The sequence below is a fragment of the Penicillium paradoxum genome, assembly GCF_028828445.1.
Source record: "Penicillium paradoxum strain IBT 22861 chromosome Unknown utg000003l_segment0_segment0, whole genome shotgun sequence".
In the NCBI taxonomy this organism is placed as follows: domain Eukaryota; kingdom Fungi; phylum Ascomycota; class Eurotiomycetes; order Eurotiales; family Aspergillaceae; genus Penicillium; species Penicillium paradoxum.
The window spans coordinates 3,655,057-3,669,317 of NW_026643181.1; the positions used below are offsets into that span (position 1 = coordinate 3,655,057).

Sequence of the window (14,261 nt, forward strand, 5' to 3'; positions counted from 1 at the left end):
CATCATACACCAACACCGTGAAGGACAGTCATGTGGGAAGGGAACGAAAAAAAAACCAAGGGATAGACATCGCAGAAAGGAAAACCAAAGAGGAGATACAGCCAAGCACCTCCGAAGGACAAATAAAAAGGTAGTTATTGTGACAACTTGACATCATAGACAGGAGAATTGAAGACTGATATGTTGTTGGACCGCAACTCATATTCAAGGGGCTACCTAAAACATGAGAGAGCGGGTTTTCTGTCGACGCGCGTCAACACTTCCGATCTCAGGCTGAGATTGGGTGTGCTTGTGTCGAGGACGTGATGGCTGAGGTGCCGACGCCACAGATCCTGCTGATGATGGAGGTGCCATCATGGCACTATTTCGGTGCCGAGTAGGCGATGGTTGGGCGGCAGGGGCGGCAGGGGCCACAGGGATCCCACTGGGCGGACGACGAGCAGCGGCGCCGTTGCTTGTCTTCATGCTGCGCTCACGCTTGAGCACAAGATCAGCCCAGGGCTTGATTGCACCATTGCCTGACGTGGAGCCCTTGCCGACAGCTTCAGACATGACCCGAAGCCATCCTTCTTTATCTGCGGGGCTATCCGCATAAAAGTCAATGACTTCGCCGTTTCCAAAACGAATTCGGAATCCTTCCTCAACAAACATGTAGCCATCTTCTTCTTCAGCGAAGGCAGACCTGCGGCGAGAACCACTCTTTGTGCTGGTCTCTTTTTGAAGGAGGGAGGATCGATCGTCAATGAGCTTGGAAGCCTTGGCAAGGTTGATTGTCGCACGAGGTTGGCGGGTCGTTTCGTGGAAGGCTGTTAACTTGGATCCTTGCAGCTTGAAGAAACGACGGCGCCAGTACTGTTGTGGCTGGTTAGTGTTGAATTGGCACAAGCGGATTTCATGGGCACTTACTGGACAATCTCCACCCTGCTGAGAAAGGAAACCTTCCCAGGAGCGAGCTGAAACACTCTCTGCGTCACGCATTTCGCGAATGCAGGCATTCATGCTCTTCGGCATATCCTCATCTTTGCTACCCTTGGGCTTAGGCACAAAGAGCAGTTGGACTTCCAGCTTTCCAATCTTGTAAGGGGGGCGACGCTGCGTGTTGACGCTAGTCGCGCTCTTTTTGCTCTTCACGCTATTCATTTGTTCCTCAACCGCCCATTCGTTGAAGCAAGCAACGTCGACAATGTGTGGACGGCCAAAGGCCTGCTGCTCGTGGTCGCTCAAAGCCACATATGCGCGGCCAAAGCTACCATCACGAGCAACCAGATTCCGAAGGCGCTCATACACAGGGGCATTGACGTCCTTTGCCTTCTGCTGCTGTGATTGCATCTGTTGCTTTATGTCAAGCTCCTTGCGTCGACGGGGGAAGCAAATACACGGCTGAGGGCCGATGCCTTTTGGCGTGATGGTGATGCTGCGGGTTCCTGGGTTTGGAATTTGGTCTCATCAATCTTCATTTGCAGTGTCAACTGGAACTCGAGGTCATTCTGGACAATGAGCTCAAACTCCTGTCCAATTGGAGCAGACTTGCCCATCTCCAACCATGAGGTCGTGACACAATGCAGTCCATTATCCAAAGTCAATGCGAAGTAGGACCGCTCGCCTAAAAATATATTAGTAAGGGTACATATATCAGGTATCCTAGTGTGTGCTTACCACGTGGGAGAGGAAGGTCACAATATTTGAGGCCGACGACCTTCACAAACAAACGGCCTCGCTCTTCGCCATCTTCGAATGATTCGGGGATGGTTGGCTCATTCTCTTCGATAGTTGCGGGGGCCTCCTGGACAATGCTGGGTTGTCCAGGGAGAGGTGGGACTCCACCAACGCCAGGTACGGGCTTTTTCTTCGGAATACCAGTGGCAGTCTTGATACTTGATCGACGTGCAGAACCATTCCAAGGAACCGTGGTCCAAGTCTGTTGGCTAGCTTTCCGTGGAGATGAACCCGCAGAACGTGTACCACGCGGATCTTGAGGTGTTTGCTCGGCGGAGGGCGTCGGTTCTTCTTCGTTACGGCTGCTGGCAATGATGACTTTGGTGTTCTGTCTCATGAGGTATCCTCTCTGTTTAGGAGTAGGGAAGTCAGCGGGATGTACATTATTTCCTGGGTTCACGGGATCCTTGGGTATTTTTTTCGGGGACGATGGCGCAAAACCAGGGCTTTGGGAAAGAGCGAGATGAAACGCAACCTTTTGGGATTCAATGACACGATCGAATTCCTTATTCAATCCAAATCCGAGGCTTTCTTCTTGGATACTGAAAGGAATGTCGAGCTTCAAGCAACTGCTTTTCCGCTGAGAGAGATCCGTAGGCAGTCCCAGCTGCGGGGGCAGGTCACTTTTCTCATCCTCGCGATCGGAAGGATTCGAGTCATTAGAGATCTGCTTGGTCAATGAAGGAACTGGTGGCACGTGCTGGCCACTAATCTGGCGGCGGGTAGCAGCCATGGACTGTATATCGGCGGGGGTTAGTGACGGTCTAGTCTTGAGACCAGCACCAGGAGCTCGAATCGTCGCAACCGGGTCTGGGACAGACTCGTCCGACGAACTCTCATAATGCTCAGGCTCCTCTTCTTCCGGATATTCCTCGTCTTCATCATCCTCGATGGGATGACGAATAACGGAGTCTGGAGTGGATGGCTCAGAAAGCTCCTCTTGCTTCATCTCAGGAGTGGCAGGGCGTGCGAGAGACTGTCGAATCGATGTCATATCCAAAGGCTGACCTTGAGCATCGTTCTGCTGTTTCAGTTCACGAGATTCCTCCTTTGGTTGTACAAGGTGTTCGGGATTGACCTTAGCCTCAGCGATAGGGGTAGTTTGCTCGGATCCCGCATTGTGATAATGATTATCGGCATGTTCGCGATCGGCCGCTGCAGCAGCGGAGCGTAGCGAATAACTACTCTCATCATCATACTTGGCGCGCTGGTCATGGGAGGACAAGCTGTTGTCTGACTTGTTCTGGTAGTAATCTGTGATGGAATAAAGGTCCTCATCGTGCTCTTCTTGCTTGATAATAACGCTAGAGCAGTCATCATCGTCGGTTTCCAGAGATGGAATTGGAACATCCGGATCGTAATGGTTATAATGTTTGGGGCTGGAATCAATTTCAGATGATTCATCAGAGCTGTCATCCTCGTAACTGTCACCCTTTCGAATGCCTCGCAAAATCGAATCGCGAGAAATTCGGGGTGGAGTGAAGAAGTACTCTTTGCCCTCGTCATCTCTGCGGGCATCATCTTTCGATCCAATGTTTTCATCAGCCCTGGGAAGCTCCAATGGTTCTTCAACGCTTTGTGCGCCATCATGGCTCTCATCCTTTTCATTCTCCTGAAGCATCATCGAACGAAGTCTATCCTCCAACGAGAGACCCGCAGTGATATCAGACTTCGTATAAGAAGCAGGAGGCGGAGGAGATGGAAGGACACGATGGGCTGCACTACCGAGGTCAAAGGTAGCAGCGAGCTGACCAGCAGATGAGGGCCGCGTACCAGACATGCGATTCACTGATGGCAAAGGCGGAAGAGGGCGTCGCTCGCCATTTGAATCCAGGGATTCGACTCGTGTGTGCTGAGATGATCCGCCTTCCCGGGAGATGGGACGTTCATCAGCACTGTCGTCTTCAACATCCTCGATAAAGGGATCCTCGTCGCTATTTGTGTTTGAGCCCATGAAGCGCCAGTCCTCTGGCAGCACAACGGGTGTCTTCTCGATATCTTCCAACGAGGCATCAAAGCTGTCATCACGCTCGATAGACGACTCGGCCTCGAAGCTAATATCCGCTTCTTCCTCAGAGTCATAACTGTTCTCTCGGGATTCAGAGGCGAGTGAGGATAAATCCGGTGTTGTCATTTCATATTCATTGATCTGAGGAGGAGCGTGGTCAAATGTGACGCTCTTGGCATGTCGATGCCCAGCACTACCGTGCTCAGACCAAATATCTTTCTGAGGATCGAAGCCCTTGCCGTATCGACTACCCTTGGATAACGAGGATTTGCTGGGTGACGCTTGATCTTTGCTCGGGGATGGTGGCCGAGAAGTCTGGGTCGTATCATCATCCAACTGGGACTTCGGAATATTGACTTGGCTATCTCGCTGTGAGGACCTCTCTGGTACCAAAGGTCTCTGGGGGAACACCACCGACGCCGGATCGTAGTCATGGCCACTTTCAAGGAACATGCTATGATTCTTCACCTTCGACACGCGTTTCAGATTTTCAAGCGACGGGCGCTTCTTGGGGAAAAAGCACCCTTCCGGGTCATATGGTGCTTTATTCTCCATCCCCTTGGGGAAAGGAGATGGCGAGTCGCGACCCTTCCAAAATAGGCGGGGGGAGGCATTGTTATTCAAGGACGAAACATCGTATGTGGGGGCGTCTCCATGCGGCGTCTGCTGCTCTTGTTAGCCAATTTTATCATGCGTGACATATGTTGTTCACAGTACTTTGCTAACTTGGTTCCAGCTTGGCGAGTTGCGCCTCTGGGCCACAGGGCTCACTTCGGAAAGCGGCCGCTGGCCGGATCCGTTACCCATATTGCTAGTGGGTTTCCTGTTAACTCAGGATTCTGAGTATGAAATTGTGATAGATCCCCAATGCAACAGAAGGGTATCTGTAATGTGTCAGTTTACGGTCATGGTCATTCCGCCCTGATTGGCGGGTGGATTCGCGACCGATGATAAAATGGACAAGTCCAAGGGCGCCGAGATCGGGTATCATACCTTTCTTAATGTGGAATCGCGTGGGATGTGTTTTCCAACAGACCTGATTTATTGACTGGAAATGCGCAAAATCGTGTCGATCGTGGTAGGAATGCTGCGTCACAGGGCGAAAACAACAAAACAAACCCCGACGGGTGTTTGTGTCAACCCAAGACGGAAAAAAAAAACGGAGGGATAAGGAAGAGATACAGATGCCAACTCTCAAAGAAAGCGAGCAGGGAACACCACCAAAACCAAAGAAAGATGTTGGGGACAAGGGAAGTAGAAACAACGAAACTTGATATGTCTCTCCCATGGATTCAAGTGGATTGTTACCCCAAGCAAGAAACTGTTGCTGCGGGAGTTGTCATGGCAACGGCTGGCTGCGAGTGTTTCAGCGTCCCGTGACATTGCGTCAGGTGCCTATGATCGGCGCTAGTCTAAAGGTGGAATAGCCTCGTGGATCAATTTCGATGTTAAGATGCACCTACCATCTCTTGCATTCCTATGAAGCCCTGTATGTCCTTCGTGGTCTTTATATCGGGATCTTCAGATTCCAACTGTCACTTGATATTGATCCGTGGAGAAATGCCAGATACAGTCGGTTTTTGAACAGTATACCTATCCAGCTAGCACATGACTACACGTACATGTACAACAAAAGATCCAGACCCTGCCATGTAATTACCTCAGATAGAGCAAACAAGAGTTCTAGTTCTGGCTCCTCTGTATACAATACTCCTTGTATTCGCGTCATGTCCAAATGAAATACCCCTAGGCTGGGCAAAGGAAAAACTCCGTCTTGGTACAGCTTCGTTTCGCACAGTTTAGTTTGCAAATAAGCTTTTGTGGGCTTTCCACTCCACGAGGTAAAGGATGAGACCACATTTGGGCGCATTTCCTATAAGCTAGGCGTTCCCATGTGCACCTTGCAATGAATAGCTTTGGTAAAATGGGACATTTATATGTGGACAAGCCTCGAGTACCAGATGGTTAGATGGTAGCCGATGGTCCTTCATCCATCTGGATATAGCTATTATAGGGATCCATCTCTGCGCTGCTGTAACAATGAAGCCCTGCCCTCAGCGCTCGTCCTGCGGATCAATATGGCCATATTCAAGAACTATGGAGGCAAAGGGCAAGTGTGTGGCCAGCAAATAAAAGTGCATTCAAAATCCTTGACTGGCAGATTCGTCAGCCAGGCTGGACTCGATGTATTCACCTGTACACCGGACTCAGCCCTTTAGCTGGTGTGAAAACTATATCGGCTGCATCAGTGACATCAACTTCATCGTATCATGATTGGAGATAATAAAACATAGGGAGCGTGAAGACTTCCCTCAAATGAAACACGAAATTCGAGACATTTGTCAGTTCCGTCGGGACTGGATTTGGCTCGATCACCCTACTAAGAAATTGGGTCATAGAGCTGTCAAAATAAACTAGATTATGGTATTCTACAACCTTCTGCTGATTGTGCTCGCTCTCCCAGTCCAGTCTGCGCCCTTTGGAATGTCCATGATGCTGCTATTAGATAACGTCCTTAAAAATGGCAGCGAGTTCTTCTCAAGTTGCTAGACTCTCGAGCTATCTGCTTGAATGCATACCCGTCATCCAGCTTTCTGATCCACCAGTCGCCTGTACGTAAACACTCATCTGGAACAAAGAGAACTCATCTCTATAGGATATATATCTTACCTGAGCCTTCCAGCGCAGAATAGATCAAATTGTTGAGAACCATGCCTGAGGTAGGATTCTCTCATCCGTAGGATTATCAACGCTACGCCCTTTTTGTCTTTTCTGCCGAAAAGCTCACCTTTGGGGGCCAAATTGAGGACTCCGATCCTCGGCACATAAAGGGGCATAAATAGCAGGAAAAGGCAGATATTATCTAGATCTCCAGATAATTCAATACTTCCATAAGAGATCCTATTCCTAGTATCATTTAAACCTATTGTTGAACCCTATATGCTATATTATACCTCTGATCTTCAACAGGTTATAAGCCCGGCTGTCTCTAATAGCCGGAATACCTAAATTACGTAGTATAGTCTATTTACTATATTTGCTAGCAAACATTTGCTTACCCCTATATACCTTTTTATCTAATCTTTACCTAGACCTATATATATAGGTCCTTACCCTAGGATCTCTCTCTCCTTCTTATATATATCTCACCTCTTATTTTATACCTTACCTTTTATACCTATACCTCTCGATCTCTCGTAGATCTACCTATTTTTTTATCAATTTTATTATAACCCCTATTACCCGACGGTCCTAGCGAGATAGGGGGGTATCTAGTGCACCTAATATACCCTATATACCCTACGAACCCTCCGACTCCGACGCTAACCGACTAGACGAATTAGGGTCTAATAATAACTATAGTAGCGCCTTAGGTAAGGGTAGCGATAACGAAGGAGGAAATAATAGTCCTATAGCTCCCGCTAGTAATAGAAATATAGACCCCGGCTAGGGCCTATAACGTCTAAACCCCACGGATTAACTAGCTAGAGAACTTAAGTCGATCGAGTATCTCTATACCTAGTAGCCCTAAAGATTAACTAAGTAGCTCGTAGCGGGTAGACCCCCCGCTAAAGTCTCCGAGTCTATTAAGACTAATATATAAGTCCTATTAATATAGATTAATAACCTAAACCGATTTAATCGAGATAGCTCTATATTCTCGCTACGTAACCGCTACGCTACCCTAAAGAATAATACCTAAGAAGAGGAAGAAAACGCCTTTTAATACCTTAGTTTTACTAAGGACCTTAGGAAAATATTTAAAAGAAAAGAAGAATATAAAGGACTAAAACTTATAGGATTAAATAATTACTATACCTAGGCTACTAATATATAATAAGTACTAAACTAAAACCTTCTCGAATAAGTTATCGATAGTAAGGTAGGATTATTACCCCCTTTATATAAGAAGTACTATATACTAAATATATAGAAAGAAGTAGCCTAGCTTACTATCCTAAATACTATATACTTAGACTTAGCGAAAAATATTATACCGCTAAGCCCTCTAGAACCCGAGCGTATCTAGTAGGAATTATAAAATTAATACGATATAAAGGATACTTTTACCGCCGAATAAAGCGCTATTATAATAAAAGTACTATATATATCCCGCGTCCGTAACGTTAGAACCCTAATCGAAGTATTTAAGACTATATAGACTAATAAGACTATTATACGTCCCCCGATCGAGAGTCTACTAATTAAACTATAAGAAATAGACGAACTCGAAAAATATATAGAACTTATAGCGTGCCTAGATAGCCTAGAATAGCACCCGTAGAAGCTTAACTACGATAAAATAGTTAGTAGGTTAACTAACTAGCTAGACTAATACCTCTTCGATCGCCTATATAGCGAACTATAAAGAGAAGAAGATAACCTCGCCGCTAGAAAAAAGGTAGCTATAAGGACCTTATCTATAGAAACTAGTAAACCTATAAAACCGCGAGGACCCTATATATAACGAGGACCTCTAGGATTAGTATATATCTTCTATAAAAAGAAGGGGTACCCCGCCGAGAAATATTAGCTAAAAAACCCTAATTTAGTACCTAAACGGACTACGGAAACCCTAATTATATAGGTCGAATATAGTTACGAGGTATAAAACTTCTTAATTAGTATCTCGATTAATAACTAGATCTATAATATAGCCTATAACGAATATATAATTAGCTCGCTAGACTATTTTATACTAGGTACTACGAAACTATTAACTACTACGATTAAAATAGCCCTAATAAACTAGCTAGTCTAAGGTATAATTAGGGATATTAAGATTATAGTCGACGATAGGACTAAGTAAGGGAGAGATCTTATTCTTACTAGGACTATATATCTCCCTAATATTAGGACCGGCGTGCTAGCGGGTCCTAGTAGGTAATATAGAACTAGAGTGAAGGAATAGCAGGGTGCTAGTATATTTATAAACTAATCGCTAAAGAGCTAAGTTCCCCTAGTAGTCTCTATATAGATAACCTTTAGCGGGTCATAGGACTAGGTCACCTAACCCGGTAGGACTTAGTCTCCCTAGTGCGGTCTCTAGCGGGGGTGTTAAGACCGGCGTACTAGCGGGTCCTGGTAGGTAATATAGAACTAGAGTGAAGGAATAGTAGGGTGCTAGTATATTCATAAACTAATCGCTAAAGAGCTAAGTTCCCCTAGCAGTCTCTGTATAGATGACCTTTGGCGGGTCACGGGACTAGGTCACCTAACCCGGCAGGACTTAGTCTCCCTAGTGCGGTCTCTAGCGGGGGGTCATACTACCCCTACTAGGTCACGGGTTCTAGATCACTAGACTAGGCGGGATCCAGCCTATAAGGCACTCTCCTAGTAGAGGGTCGTAACATTTTCCCCCTCCTTAAAGAGCTACGTCCTCGTAGCTAAGGGTCGGGGTCGAGGGTCTCTTATAGTCGAGATAGGGAGGGTTCGAAAATAGTATATATATCTAGCTATCTAAAAGAGGGTAATTTATCTTTATAGTAGAAGGTGTAGATAGACTCGGAGCTTTAAGCGTTATCTCTCTTCGTCGCGTATAATCTAAGTTCTTTATACATTTTTCACTTATCTCTCTTCGAGTTATAGCTTTCTTCTTTCTATACTTCCTCGTCCTTTCGCTTTTTCTTCTCGTAGCTTTTCGTCGCTTTACTTTTCTTCTTATAGCTTTTCGTCGTCTCGCTTTTCTTACTATAGGTTATTTCGACTTATTATAGTAGCTCCCTTTCCTCCGGTCGCGAGTATAATATATACCTCTATTAATAATTACGCCCCTCCGGCCGTTATCTCCCCTACTAACCCTATAAGTATATAGTATTAGCGTTATATAGACCGTCTTAGATATAACCCGGGGTATATATATATCCCTCCGCCTAGTAGGATTAACGTTAATACTCCCCGGTATAACTATTATATAAGGAAGCGGTAGTCTTATATAATAGTAAGTATAGACCTCCGCTTATATTAGTAGTTATTAATATTCCTTAGGTCGATTCTAGGCTCGACGCTTAAGCTAATACTTATATCTTAGCGCCCTATACTACCCTTATATAGAATATATCGTTCCTTACGATTATATAGGGGTTTCGAGGTACGCGGAATACTTTAACTCGAGATATCTATATAGGTATAGTTACGCCTTTCGGTCCTTCTTACGCTACGCTCTCTTCCCCTCTCCTACCCTCTCCGCCCCCTTCGACGTAGGTTTTATTAATAAGTCGGGTTATAAGTTAGCTTTAGGCGTCTCCTTAGGCTAGGTTACGTATATAGCGGTAAGAATATAGGCGTATCTTAGAGGTTACTCGTCTAGTATAGGTAGTTATTACGTTATACCCTTAGAGAGTATTAGCTATATTACTTTTCGTCCTATTTTTCGGCGATAAACTCCTATATATCCTTATTATACGTTTACAGTCTCTTTAGGATATTTTTCGTCCGCTCCTTATCTTTACTAGTATTCTAGATCCTCCCCTAACCTATCTATAGCGTATACTAGCGTAGCTAGTTATTTTCTAGGGGTCCGTTTAGTAGTTAGCTATCGGGTTCGGCGTTCTTAAGCCTACTCCGGTCCTTCTAACCTTCCTAGAACGTATCTAGTAGTAGATCCTAGATTATATTAACTTCTTCTTTATAGATCTTCCTCGGTATATTATATACTCTAGCCGTTCTTTCTTCTTATTATAGTAGCTCTCGAATACTAGTATATCTTCTACGTTTTCTCTTAGCTCCTAAGTATTTTCCTTATACCTATATCCTCTCTATTTAATAAGGTATTCGGCGCCCTTATAGTTATCGGTAAGGATCTCCTTAATCTCCTATTTAGGTTAGTTATCTACTAGTATAGGATTAGGCCGCTCTTAAGCTTTTAGCGGATCTCTATAGTATAGCTCTAGTATTAAAGTATATTATATAGGGTAGATCTTATAGTATCTTAGCGTAAGGATTAGCTAGTATATCTATTATCCTACTATACCTACTATCGCGAAGGGTCCTATATAGCGGTTATTTAGCTTTTTATATAGTCGTCCTAAGTTAATATACTTATTTCTTAATATAACCTATTATCCGATTATAAAAGACTTCTCCGTATATTTCCTATTATAGGCTCGCTTTATTATAGTTTTTAACTCTTCTAGGCGCTTCCTTAGTATTTCTCGTATCTTTAGTATTTCCTCTACGCGGCTTTCGGCGTCGTTATAGGTTTCTATCTTCCTATCTAGTACTAACGTTCTTAATTCTAGTTAGAATCTTAGTAATACTTCGGCCGGGGATATTTTTAGTACGCTATAAGTAGTAGTATTATAGATAATCTATATAAAGGGGATCTATCTTATTTAGTCGTTTTAGTATTAGCTTACTATATTACGTAGGTAATACTTAATACTCTAGTTTTACCTCTCTATCTACCTATCGGTTTATAGGTAATAGGCTATTAATAGTCTATATCTTATAGTAAGGAGGTAGTAGAAATAGCTTTAGAATTTTAATATAAAGATAGTACCTCTATTACTAATAAGATTTTCTAGTATTCCCTATAGGGGTATAACCTTTTCGTAAAATAAGGTTACGAGTTCTAGCGAGTCTATATCCTTAGTATAGGAAATATAGAGGGAATATTTTAAGAATAGATTGACTATAACTATAATTACGTTATAGGCCTTCCCCTCCTATTTTAAAGGTAATAGACCTATAATAAAGTCTATATTTATCTACTAGCCTAGTCTCTTTAGTACTAATAGTAGTTCGAGTAGTCTATATAGCTTATAGCGTTTAATAGTATTAGACTAATAAATCTAGTATATAAGGACGTAGTCTTATATATCCTTAATAAGGGTTTTCTACTAGTATTTACGTCTAATATCCTATAGCGTTCTTTTCCTCGTATAATAGCCTACCTATAGATCGTCGTAGTAGATCCTTATAATTTCCTAGTAGATTATAGGTTCGTCTTCGGGAATATAGATATAATTATTATATCTTAGTAGTCTATTTTAGCTCCTTACGCTCTATTATATCTTTAGGGGTTATTTAAAGTCGCCGGTTTCTTATACCCTTCTAAGCGTATTCCTATAGAACTCGTTCTTCGCCTAGGTCTTAAGTATAAGTTCTACTATAGTTTCTAGCGGCTCGTAGGTATATATAGTTTCTCCTTTAGCTACTTCGCGTATCTCCTTTTAACTCGGTAGTCTATTCGTCGCGGGCTTAGTAGGGATCTCTATACGTACTATAGTTATTATAGCGCCTAGGTATATTATATCCTATAGATCCCTTTAGTAACTAGCGCCTTTACCGATAATCTTCTTAAGTCTCTATATAAAGATATTACGACTTATAGCGTCTAGTAGCTCGTCTACTATATAGTTAGGTCGTCTACTAGGAGCGTCTATAGGGTTCGTTTTCCCTAGGCGGAATATAATAACGAAGTTAAAACCTATAAGGTATTCTACCTAGCGTACCTAGCGTCTTATAAGCTCCTTAGTCGTTATAAATTAGATAAGATTAGCGTAATCTATTATTACTATAATTAGGTACTTATTTCCTTTAAGGAAGTAGCGCTATTCCTTAAACCCTATAAAGATTATTAGTATTTCTTAGTCGCTAACTTAGTAATTTCTCTCTACTACTAATATCTTCCGGAAGTAGAAGGCGATAGGGTACTAGTATCTATCTTTATAGAGCTATAATATAATTATATAGATAGCGGCTCCTAACGTATCCGTTTCTATTATAGTTTTTAACGTAGCGTCGAAGTATACGAGTATTAGTATAGTCTAGAAAGCGGTCTTAGTCCTTTTAAAAGCTTCTCGCGCTTCTTCTATAAAGATAAACCCTTCTTAGCGCTTATTTCTTCCTTTCTTTTATATATCTAGCCCCTTAATTAGATCGTTAAAGGGGGCGCTAATTATCGACTATTTCCTAATAAAACGTCGGTAGAAGTTAGCGAAGCCTACAAACTATTATATATTAAAGATATAGGTTAGCTCTAGCTACTAGCTTATCGTTTCTACTTAGGTAGGGTCTATAGTAACTCTATAGCGGGAGATAATAAAGCCTAAGAAGTCGACCCTCTCTACGTAGAATATATACTTACTAAGTTTAATAAATAACTTCTACTTAATTAGGCGTTCTAGTACTTCTTAGACGTAGTATATATAGGTCTCCTTATCCTTCGAGAAGATTAGTATATTATTAAGATATACTACTAGGTAGATATTAATAAGTCCTACTAAGGCTCTATTAATATACGCCTAGAAGGTAGCGGGAGTATTCGCGAGTCTAAACGGTATTACCGTATATTCGAAATATCTATAGCGGTATCTAAACGCTATTTTCTACTTATCTCCCTATTTTATATAGATCCTATAGTAGGTATTTTATAGATCTAGTTTAGTATAGATCTATACTCCTAATAATCTTATTAGGGACTTATTAATTAGCGGTAGAGGGTAGCGGTTCTTAATAGTAATCGCGTTTAACCCTCTATAGTCTATATAGAGTCTAAGCTTACTATCTTTCTTCGGTATAAAGAGGATAGGTATACCCGATTAACTCTTTAAGTATCGGATCTAGCCTTTTTCGAGGTTCTCTTTAATATACTAGCGGAGGACTTCTAACTCCTTAGCGGATAGTACGTATACTAGTCTCTAAAGGGGTATCTTACCTAGTATTAACTCGATTACGTAATTATATTCTATATAGGTTAGAAGGGCTATAATACCTTCTTTACTCGCTACGATAGCTAGATCTTAGTATTCTAGTAGGAGTTTAGTTAGGGGTTATATTAGATAGTGTTACGACCCTCTACTAGGAGAGTGCCTTATAGGCTAGATCCCGCCTAGTCTAGTGACCCAGAACCCGTGACCTAGTAGGGGTAGCATGACCCCCCGCTAGAGACCGCACTAGGGAGACTAAGTCCTACCGGGTCAGGTGACCTAGTCCCGTGACCCGCTAAAGGTTATCTATATAGAGACTACTAGGGGAACTTAGCTCTTTAGCGATTAGTTTATAAATATACTAGCACCCTACTATTCCTTTACTCTAGTTCTATATTACCTACTAGGACCCGCTAGTACGCCGGTCCTAATATTCTAATCGCTAAATCTTAATTAAACTAGACCGTTAGAATACGTAATATCGATAACTTAACGTACGAGCGACCGCCTAAGGGGAACCTTAGCCCCGATCGCGGAAACGAACGACGTCCCGGGACCCCTATAACCCCTACTAGAAGAGGTAGAGATATAGGGAGTCGACGATAACCCTTAGAGAGGAAACCCGTTAGATCCGATAACCCCGACTAAGGTAGACGAGGAGGCGGAACTCTAAGAGTTAGAGACCCTTAAAAGACGTCTAGCTCTAGTAAAGGAGAAAAATAGGATCCGCGCGGAGCTATAAGACAAAGAAGAAAACGTAGTAATCCTATAGGCGAGAATATAAGGATCTAGGATCCGTCGGGGTTCGCTAGGTAGCACTACTAGCTAAACTACCTACTAACTACTTAATACTACCCGTACGAACTCGATTATATTATAAAGAA

At 43.0% G+C, this 14,261-nt stretch overlaps 1 protein-coding gene across 1 annotated transcript; it reads right to left on the minus strand.

Moving 5' to 3' along the window:
* Window positions 1–216: 216 nt before the first annotated feature.
* bud4 (uncharacterized protein) lies at window positions 217–4,531 on the minus strand (the record flags this gene model as incomplete). The annotated part of the gene is made up of 5 exons (XM_057174258.1): window positions 217–852; window positions 907–1,329; window positions 1,377–1,603; window positions 1,657–4,390; window positions 4,451–4,531. The coding sequence occupies 5 exons, from the start codon at window positions 4,529–4,531 to the stop codon at window positions 217–219; spliced, it is 4,101 nt and encodes a 1,366-aa protein (XP_057034409.1).
* Window positions 4,532–14,261: the final 9,730 nt, after the last annotated feature.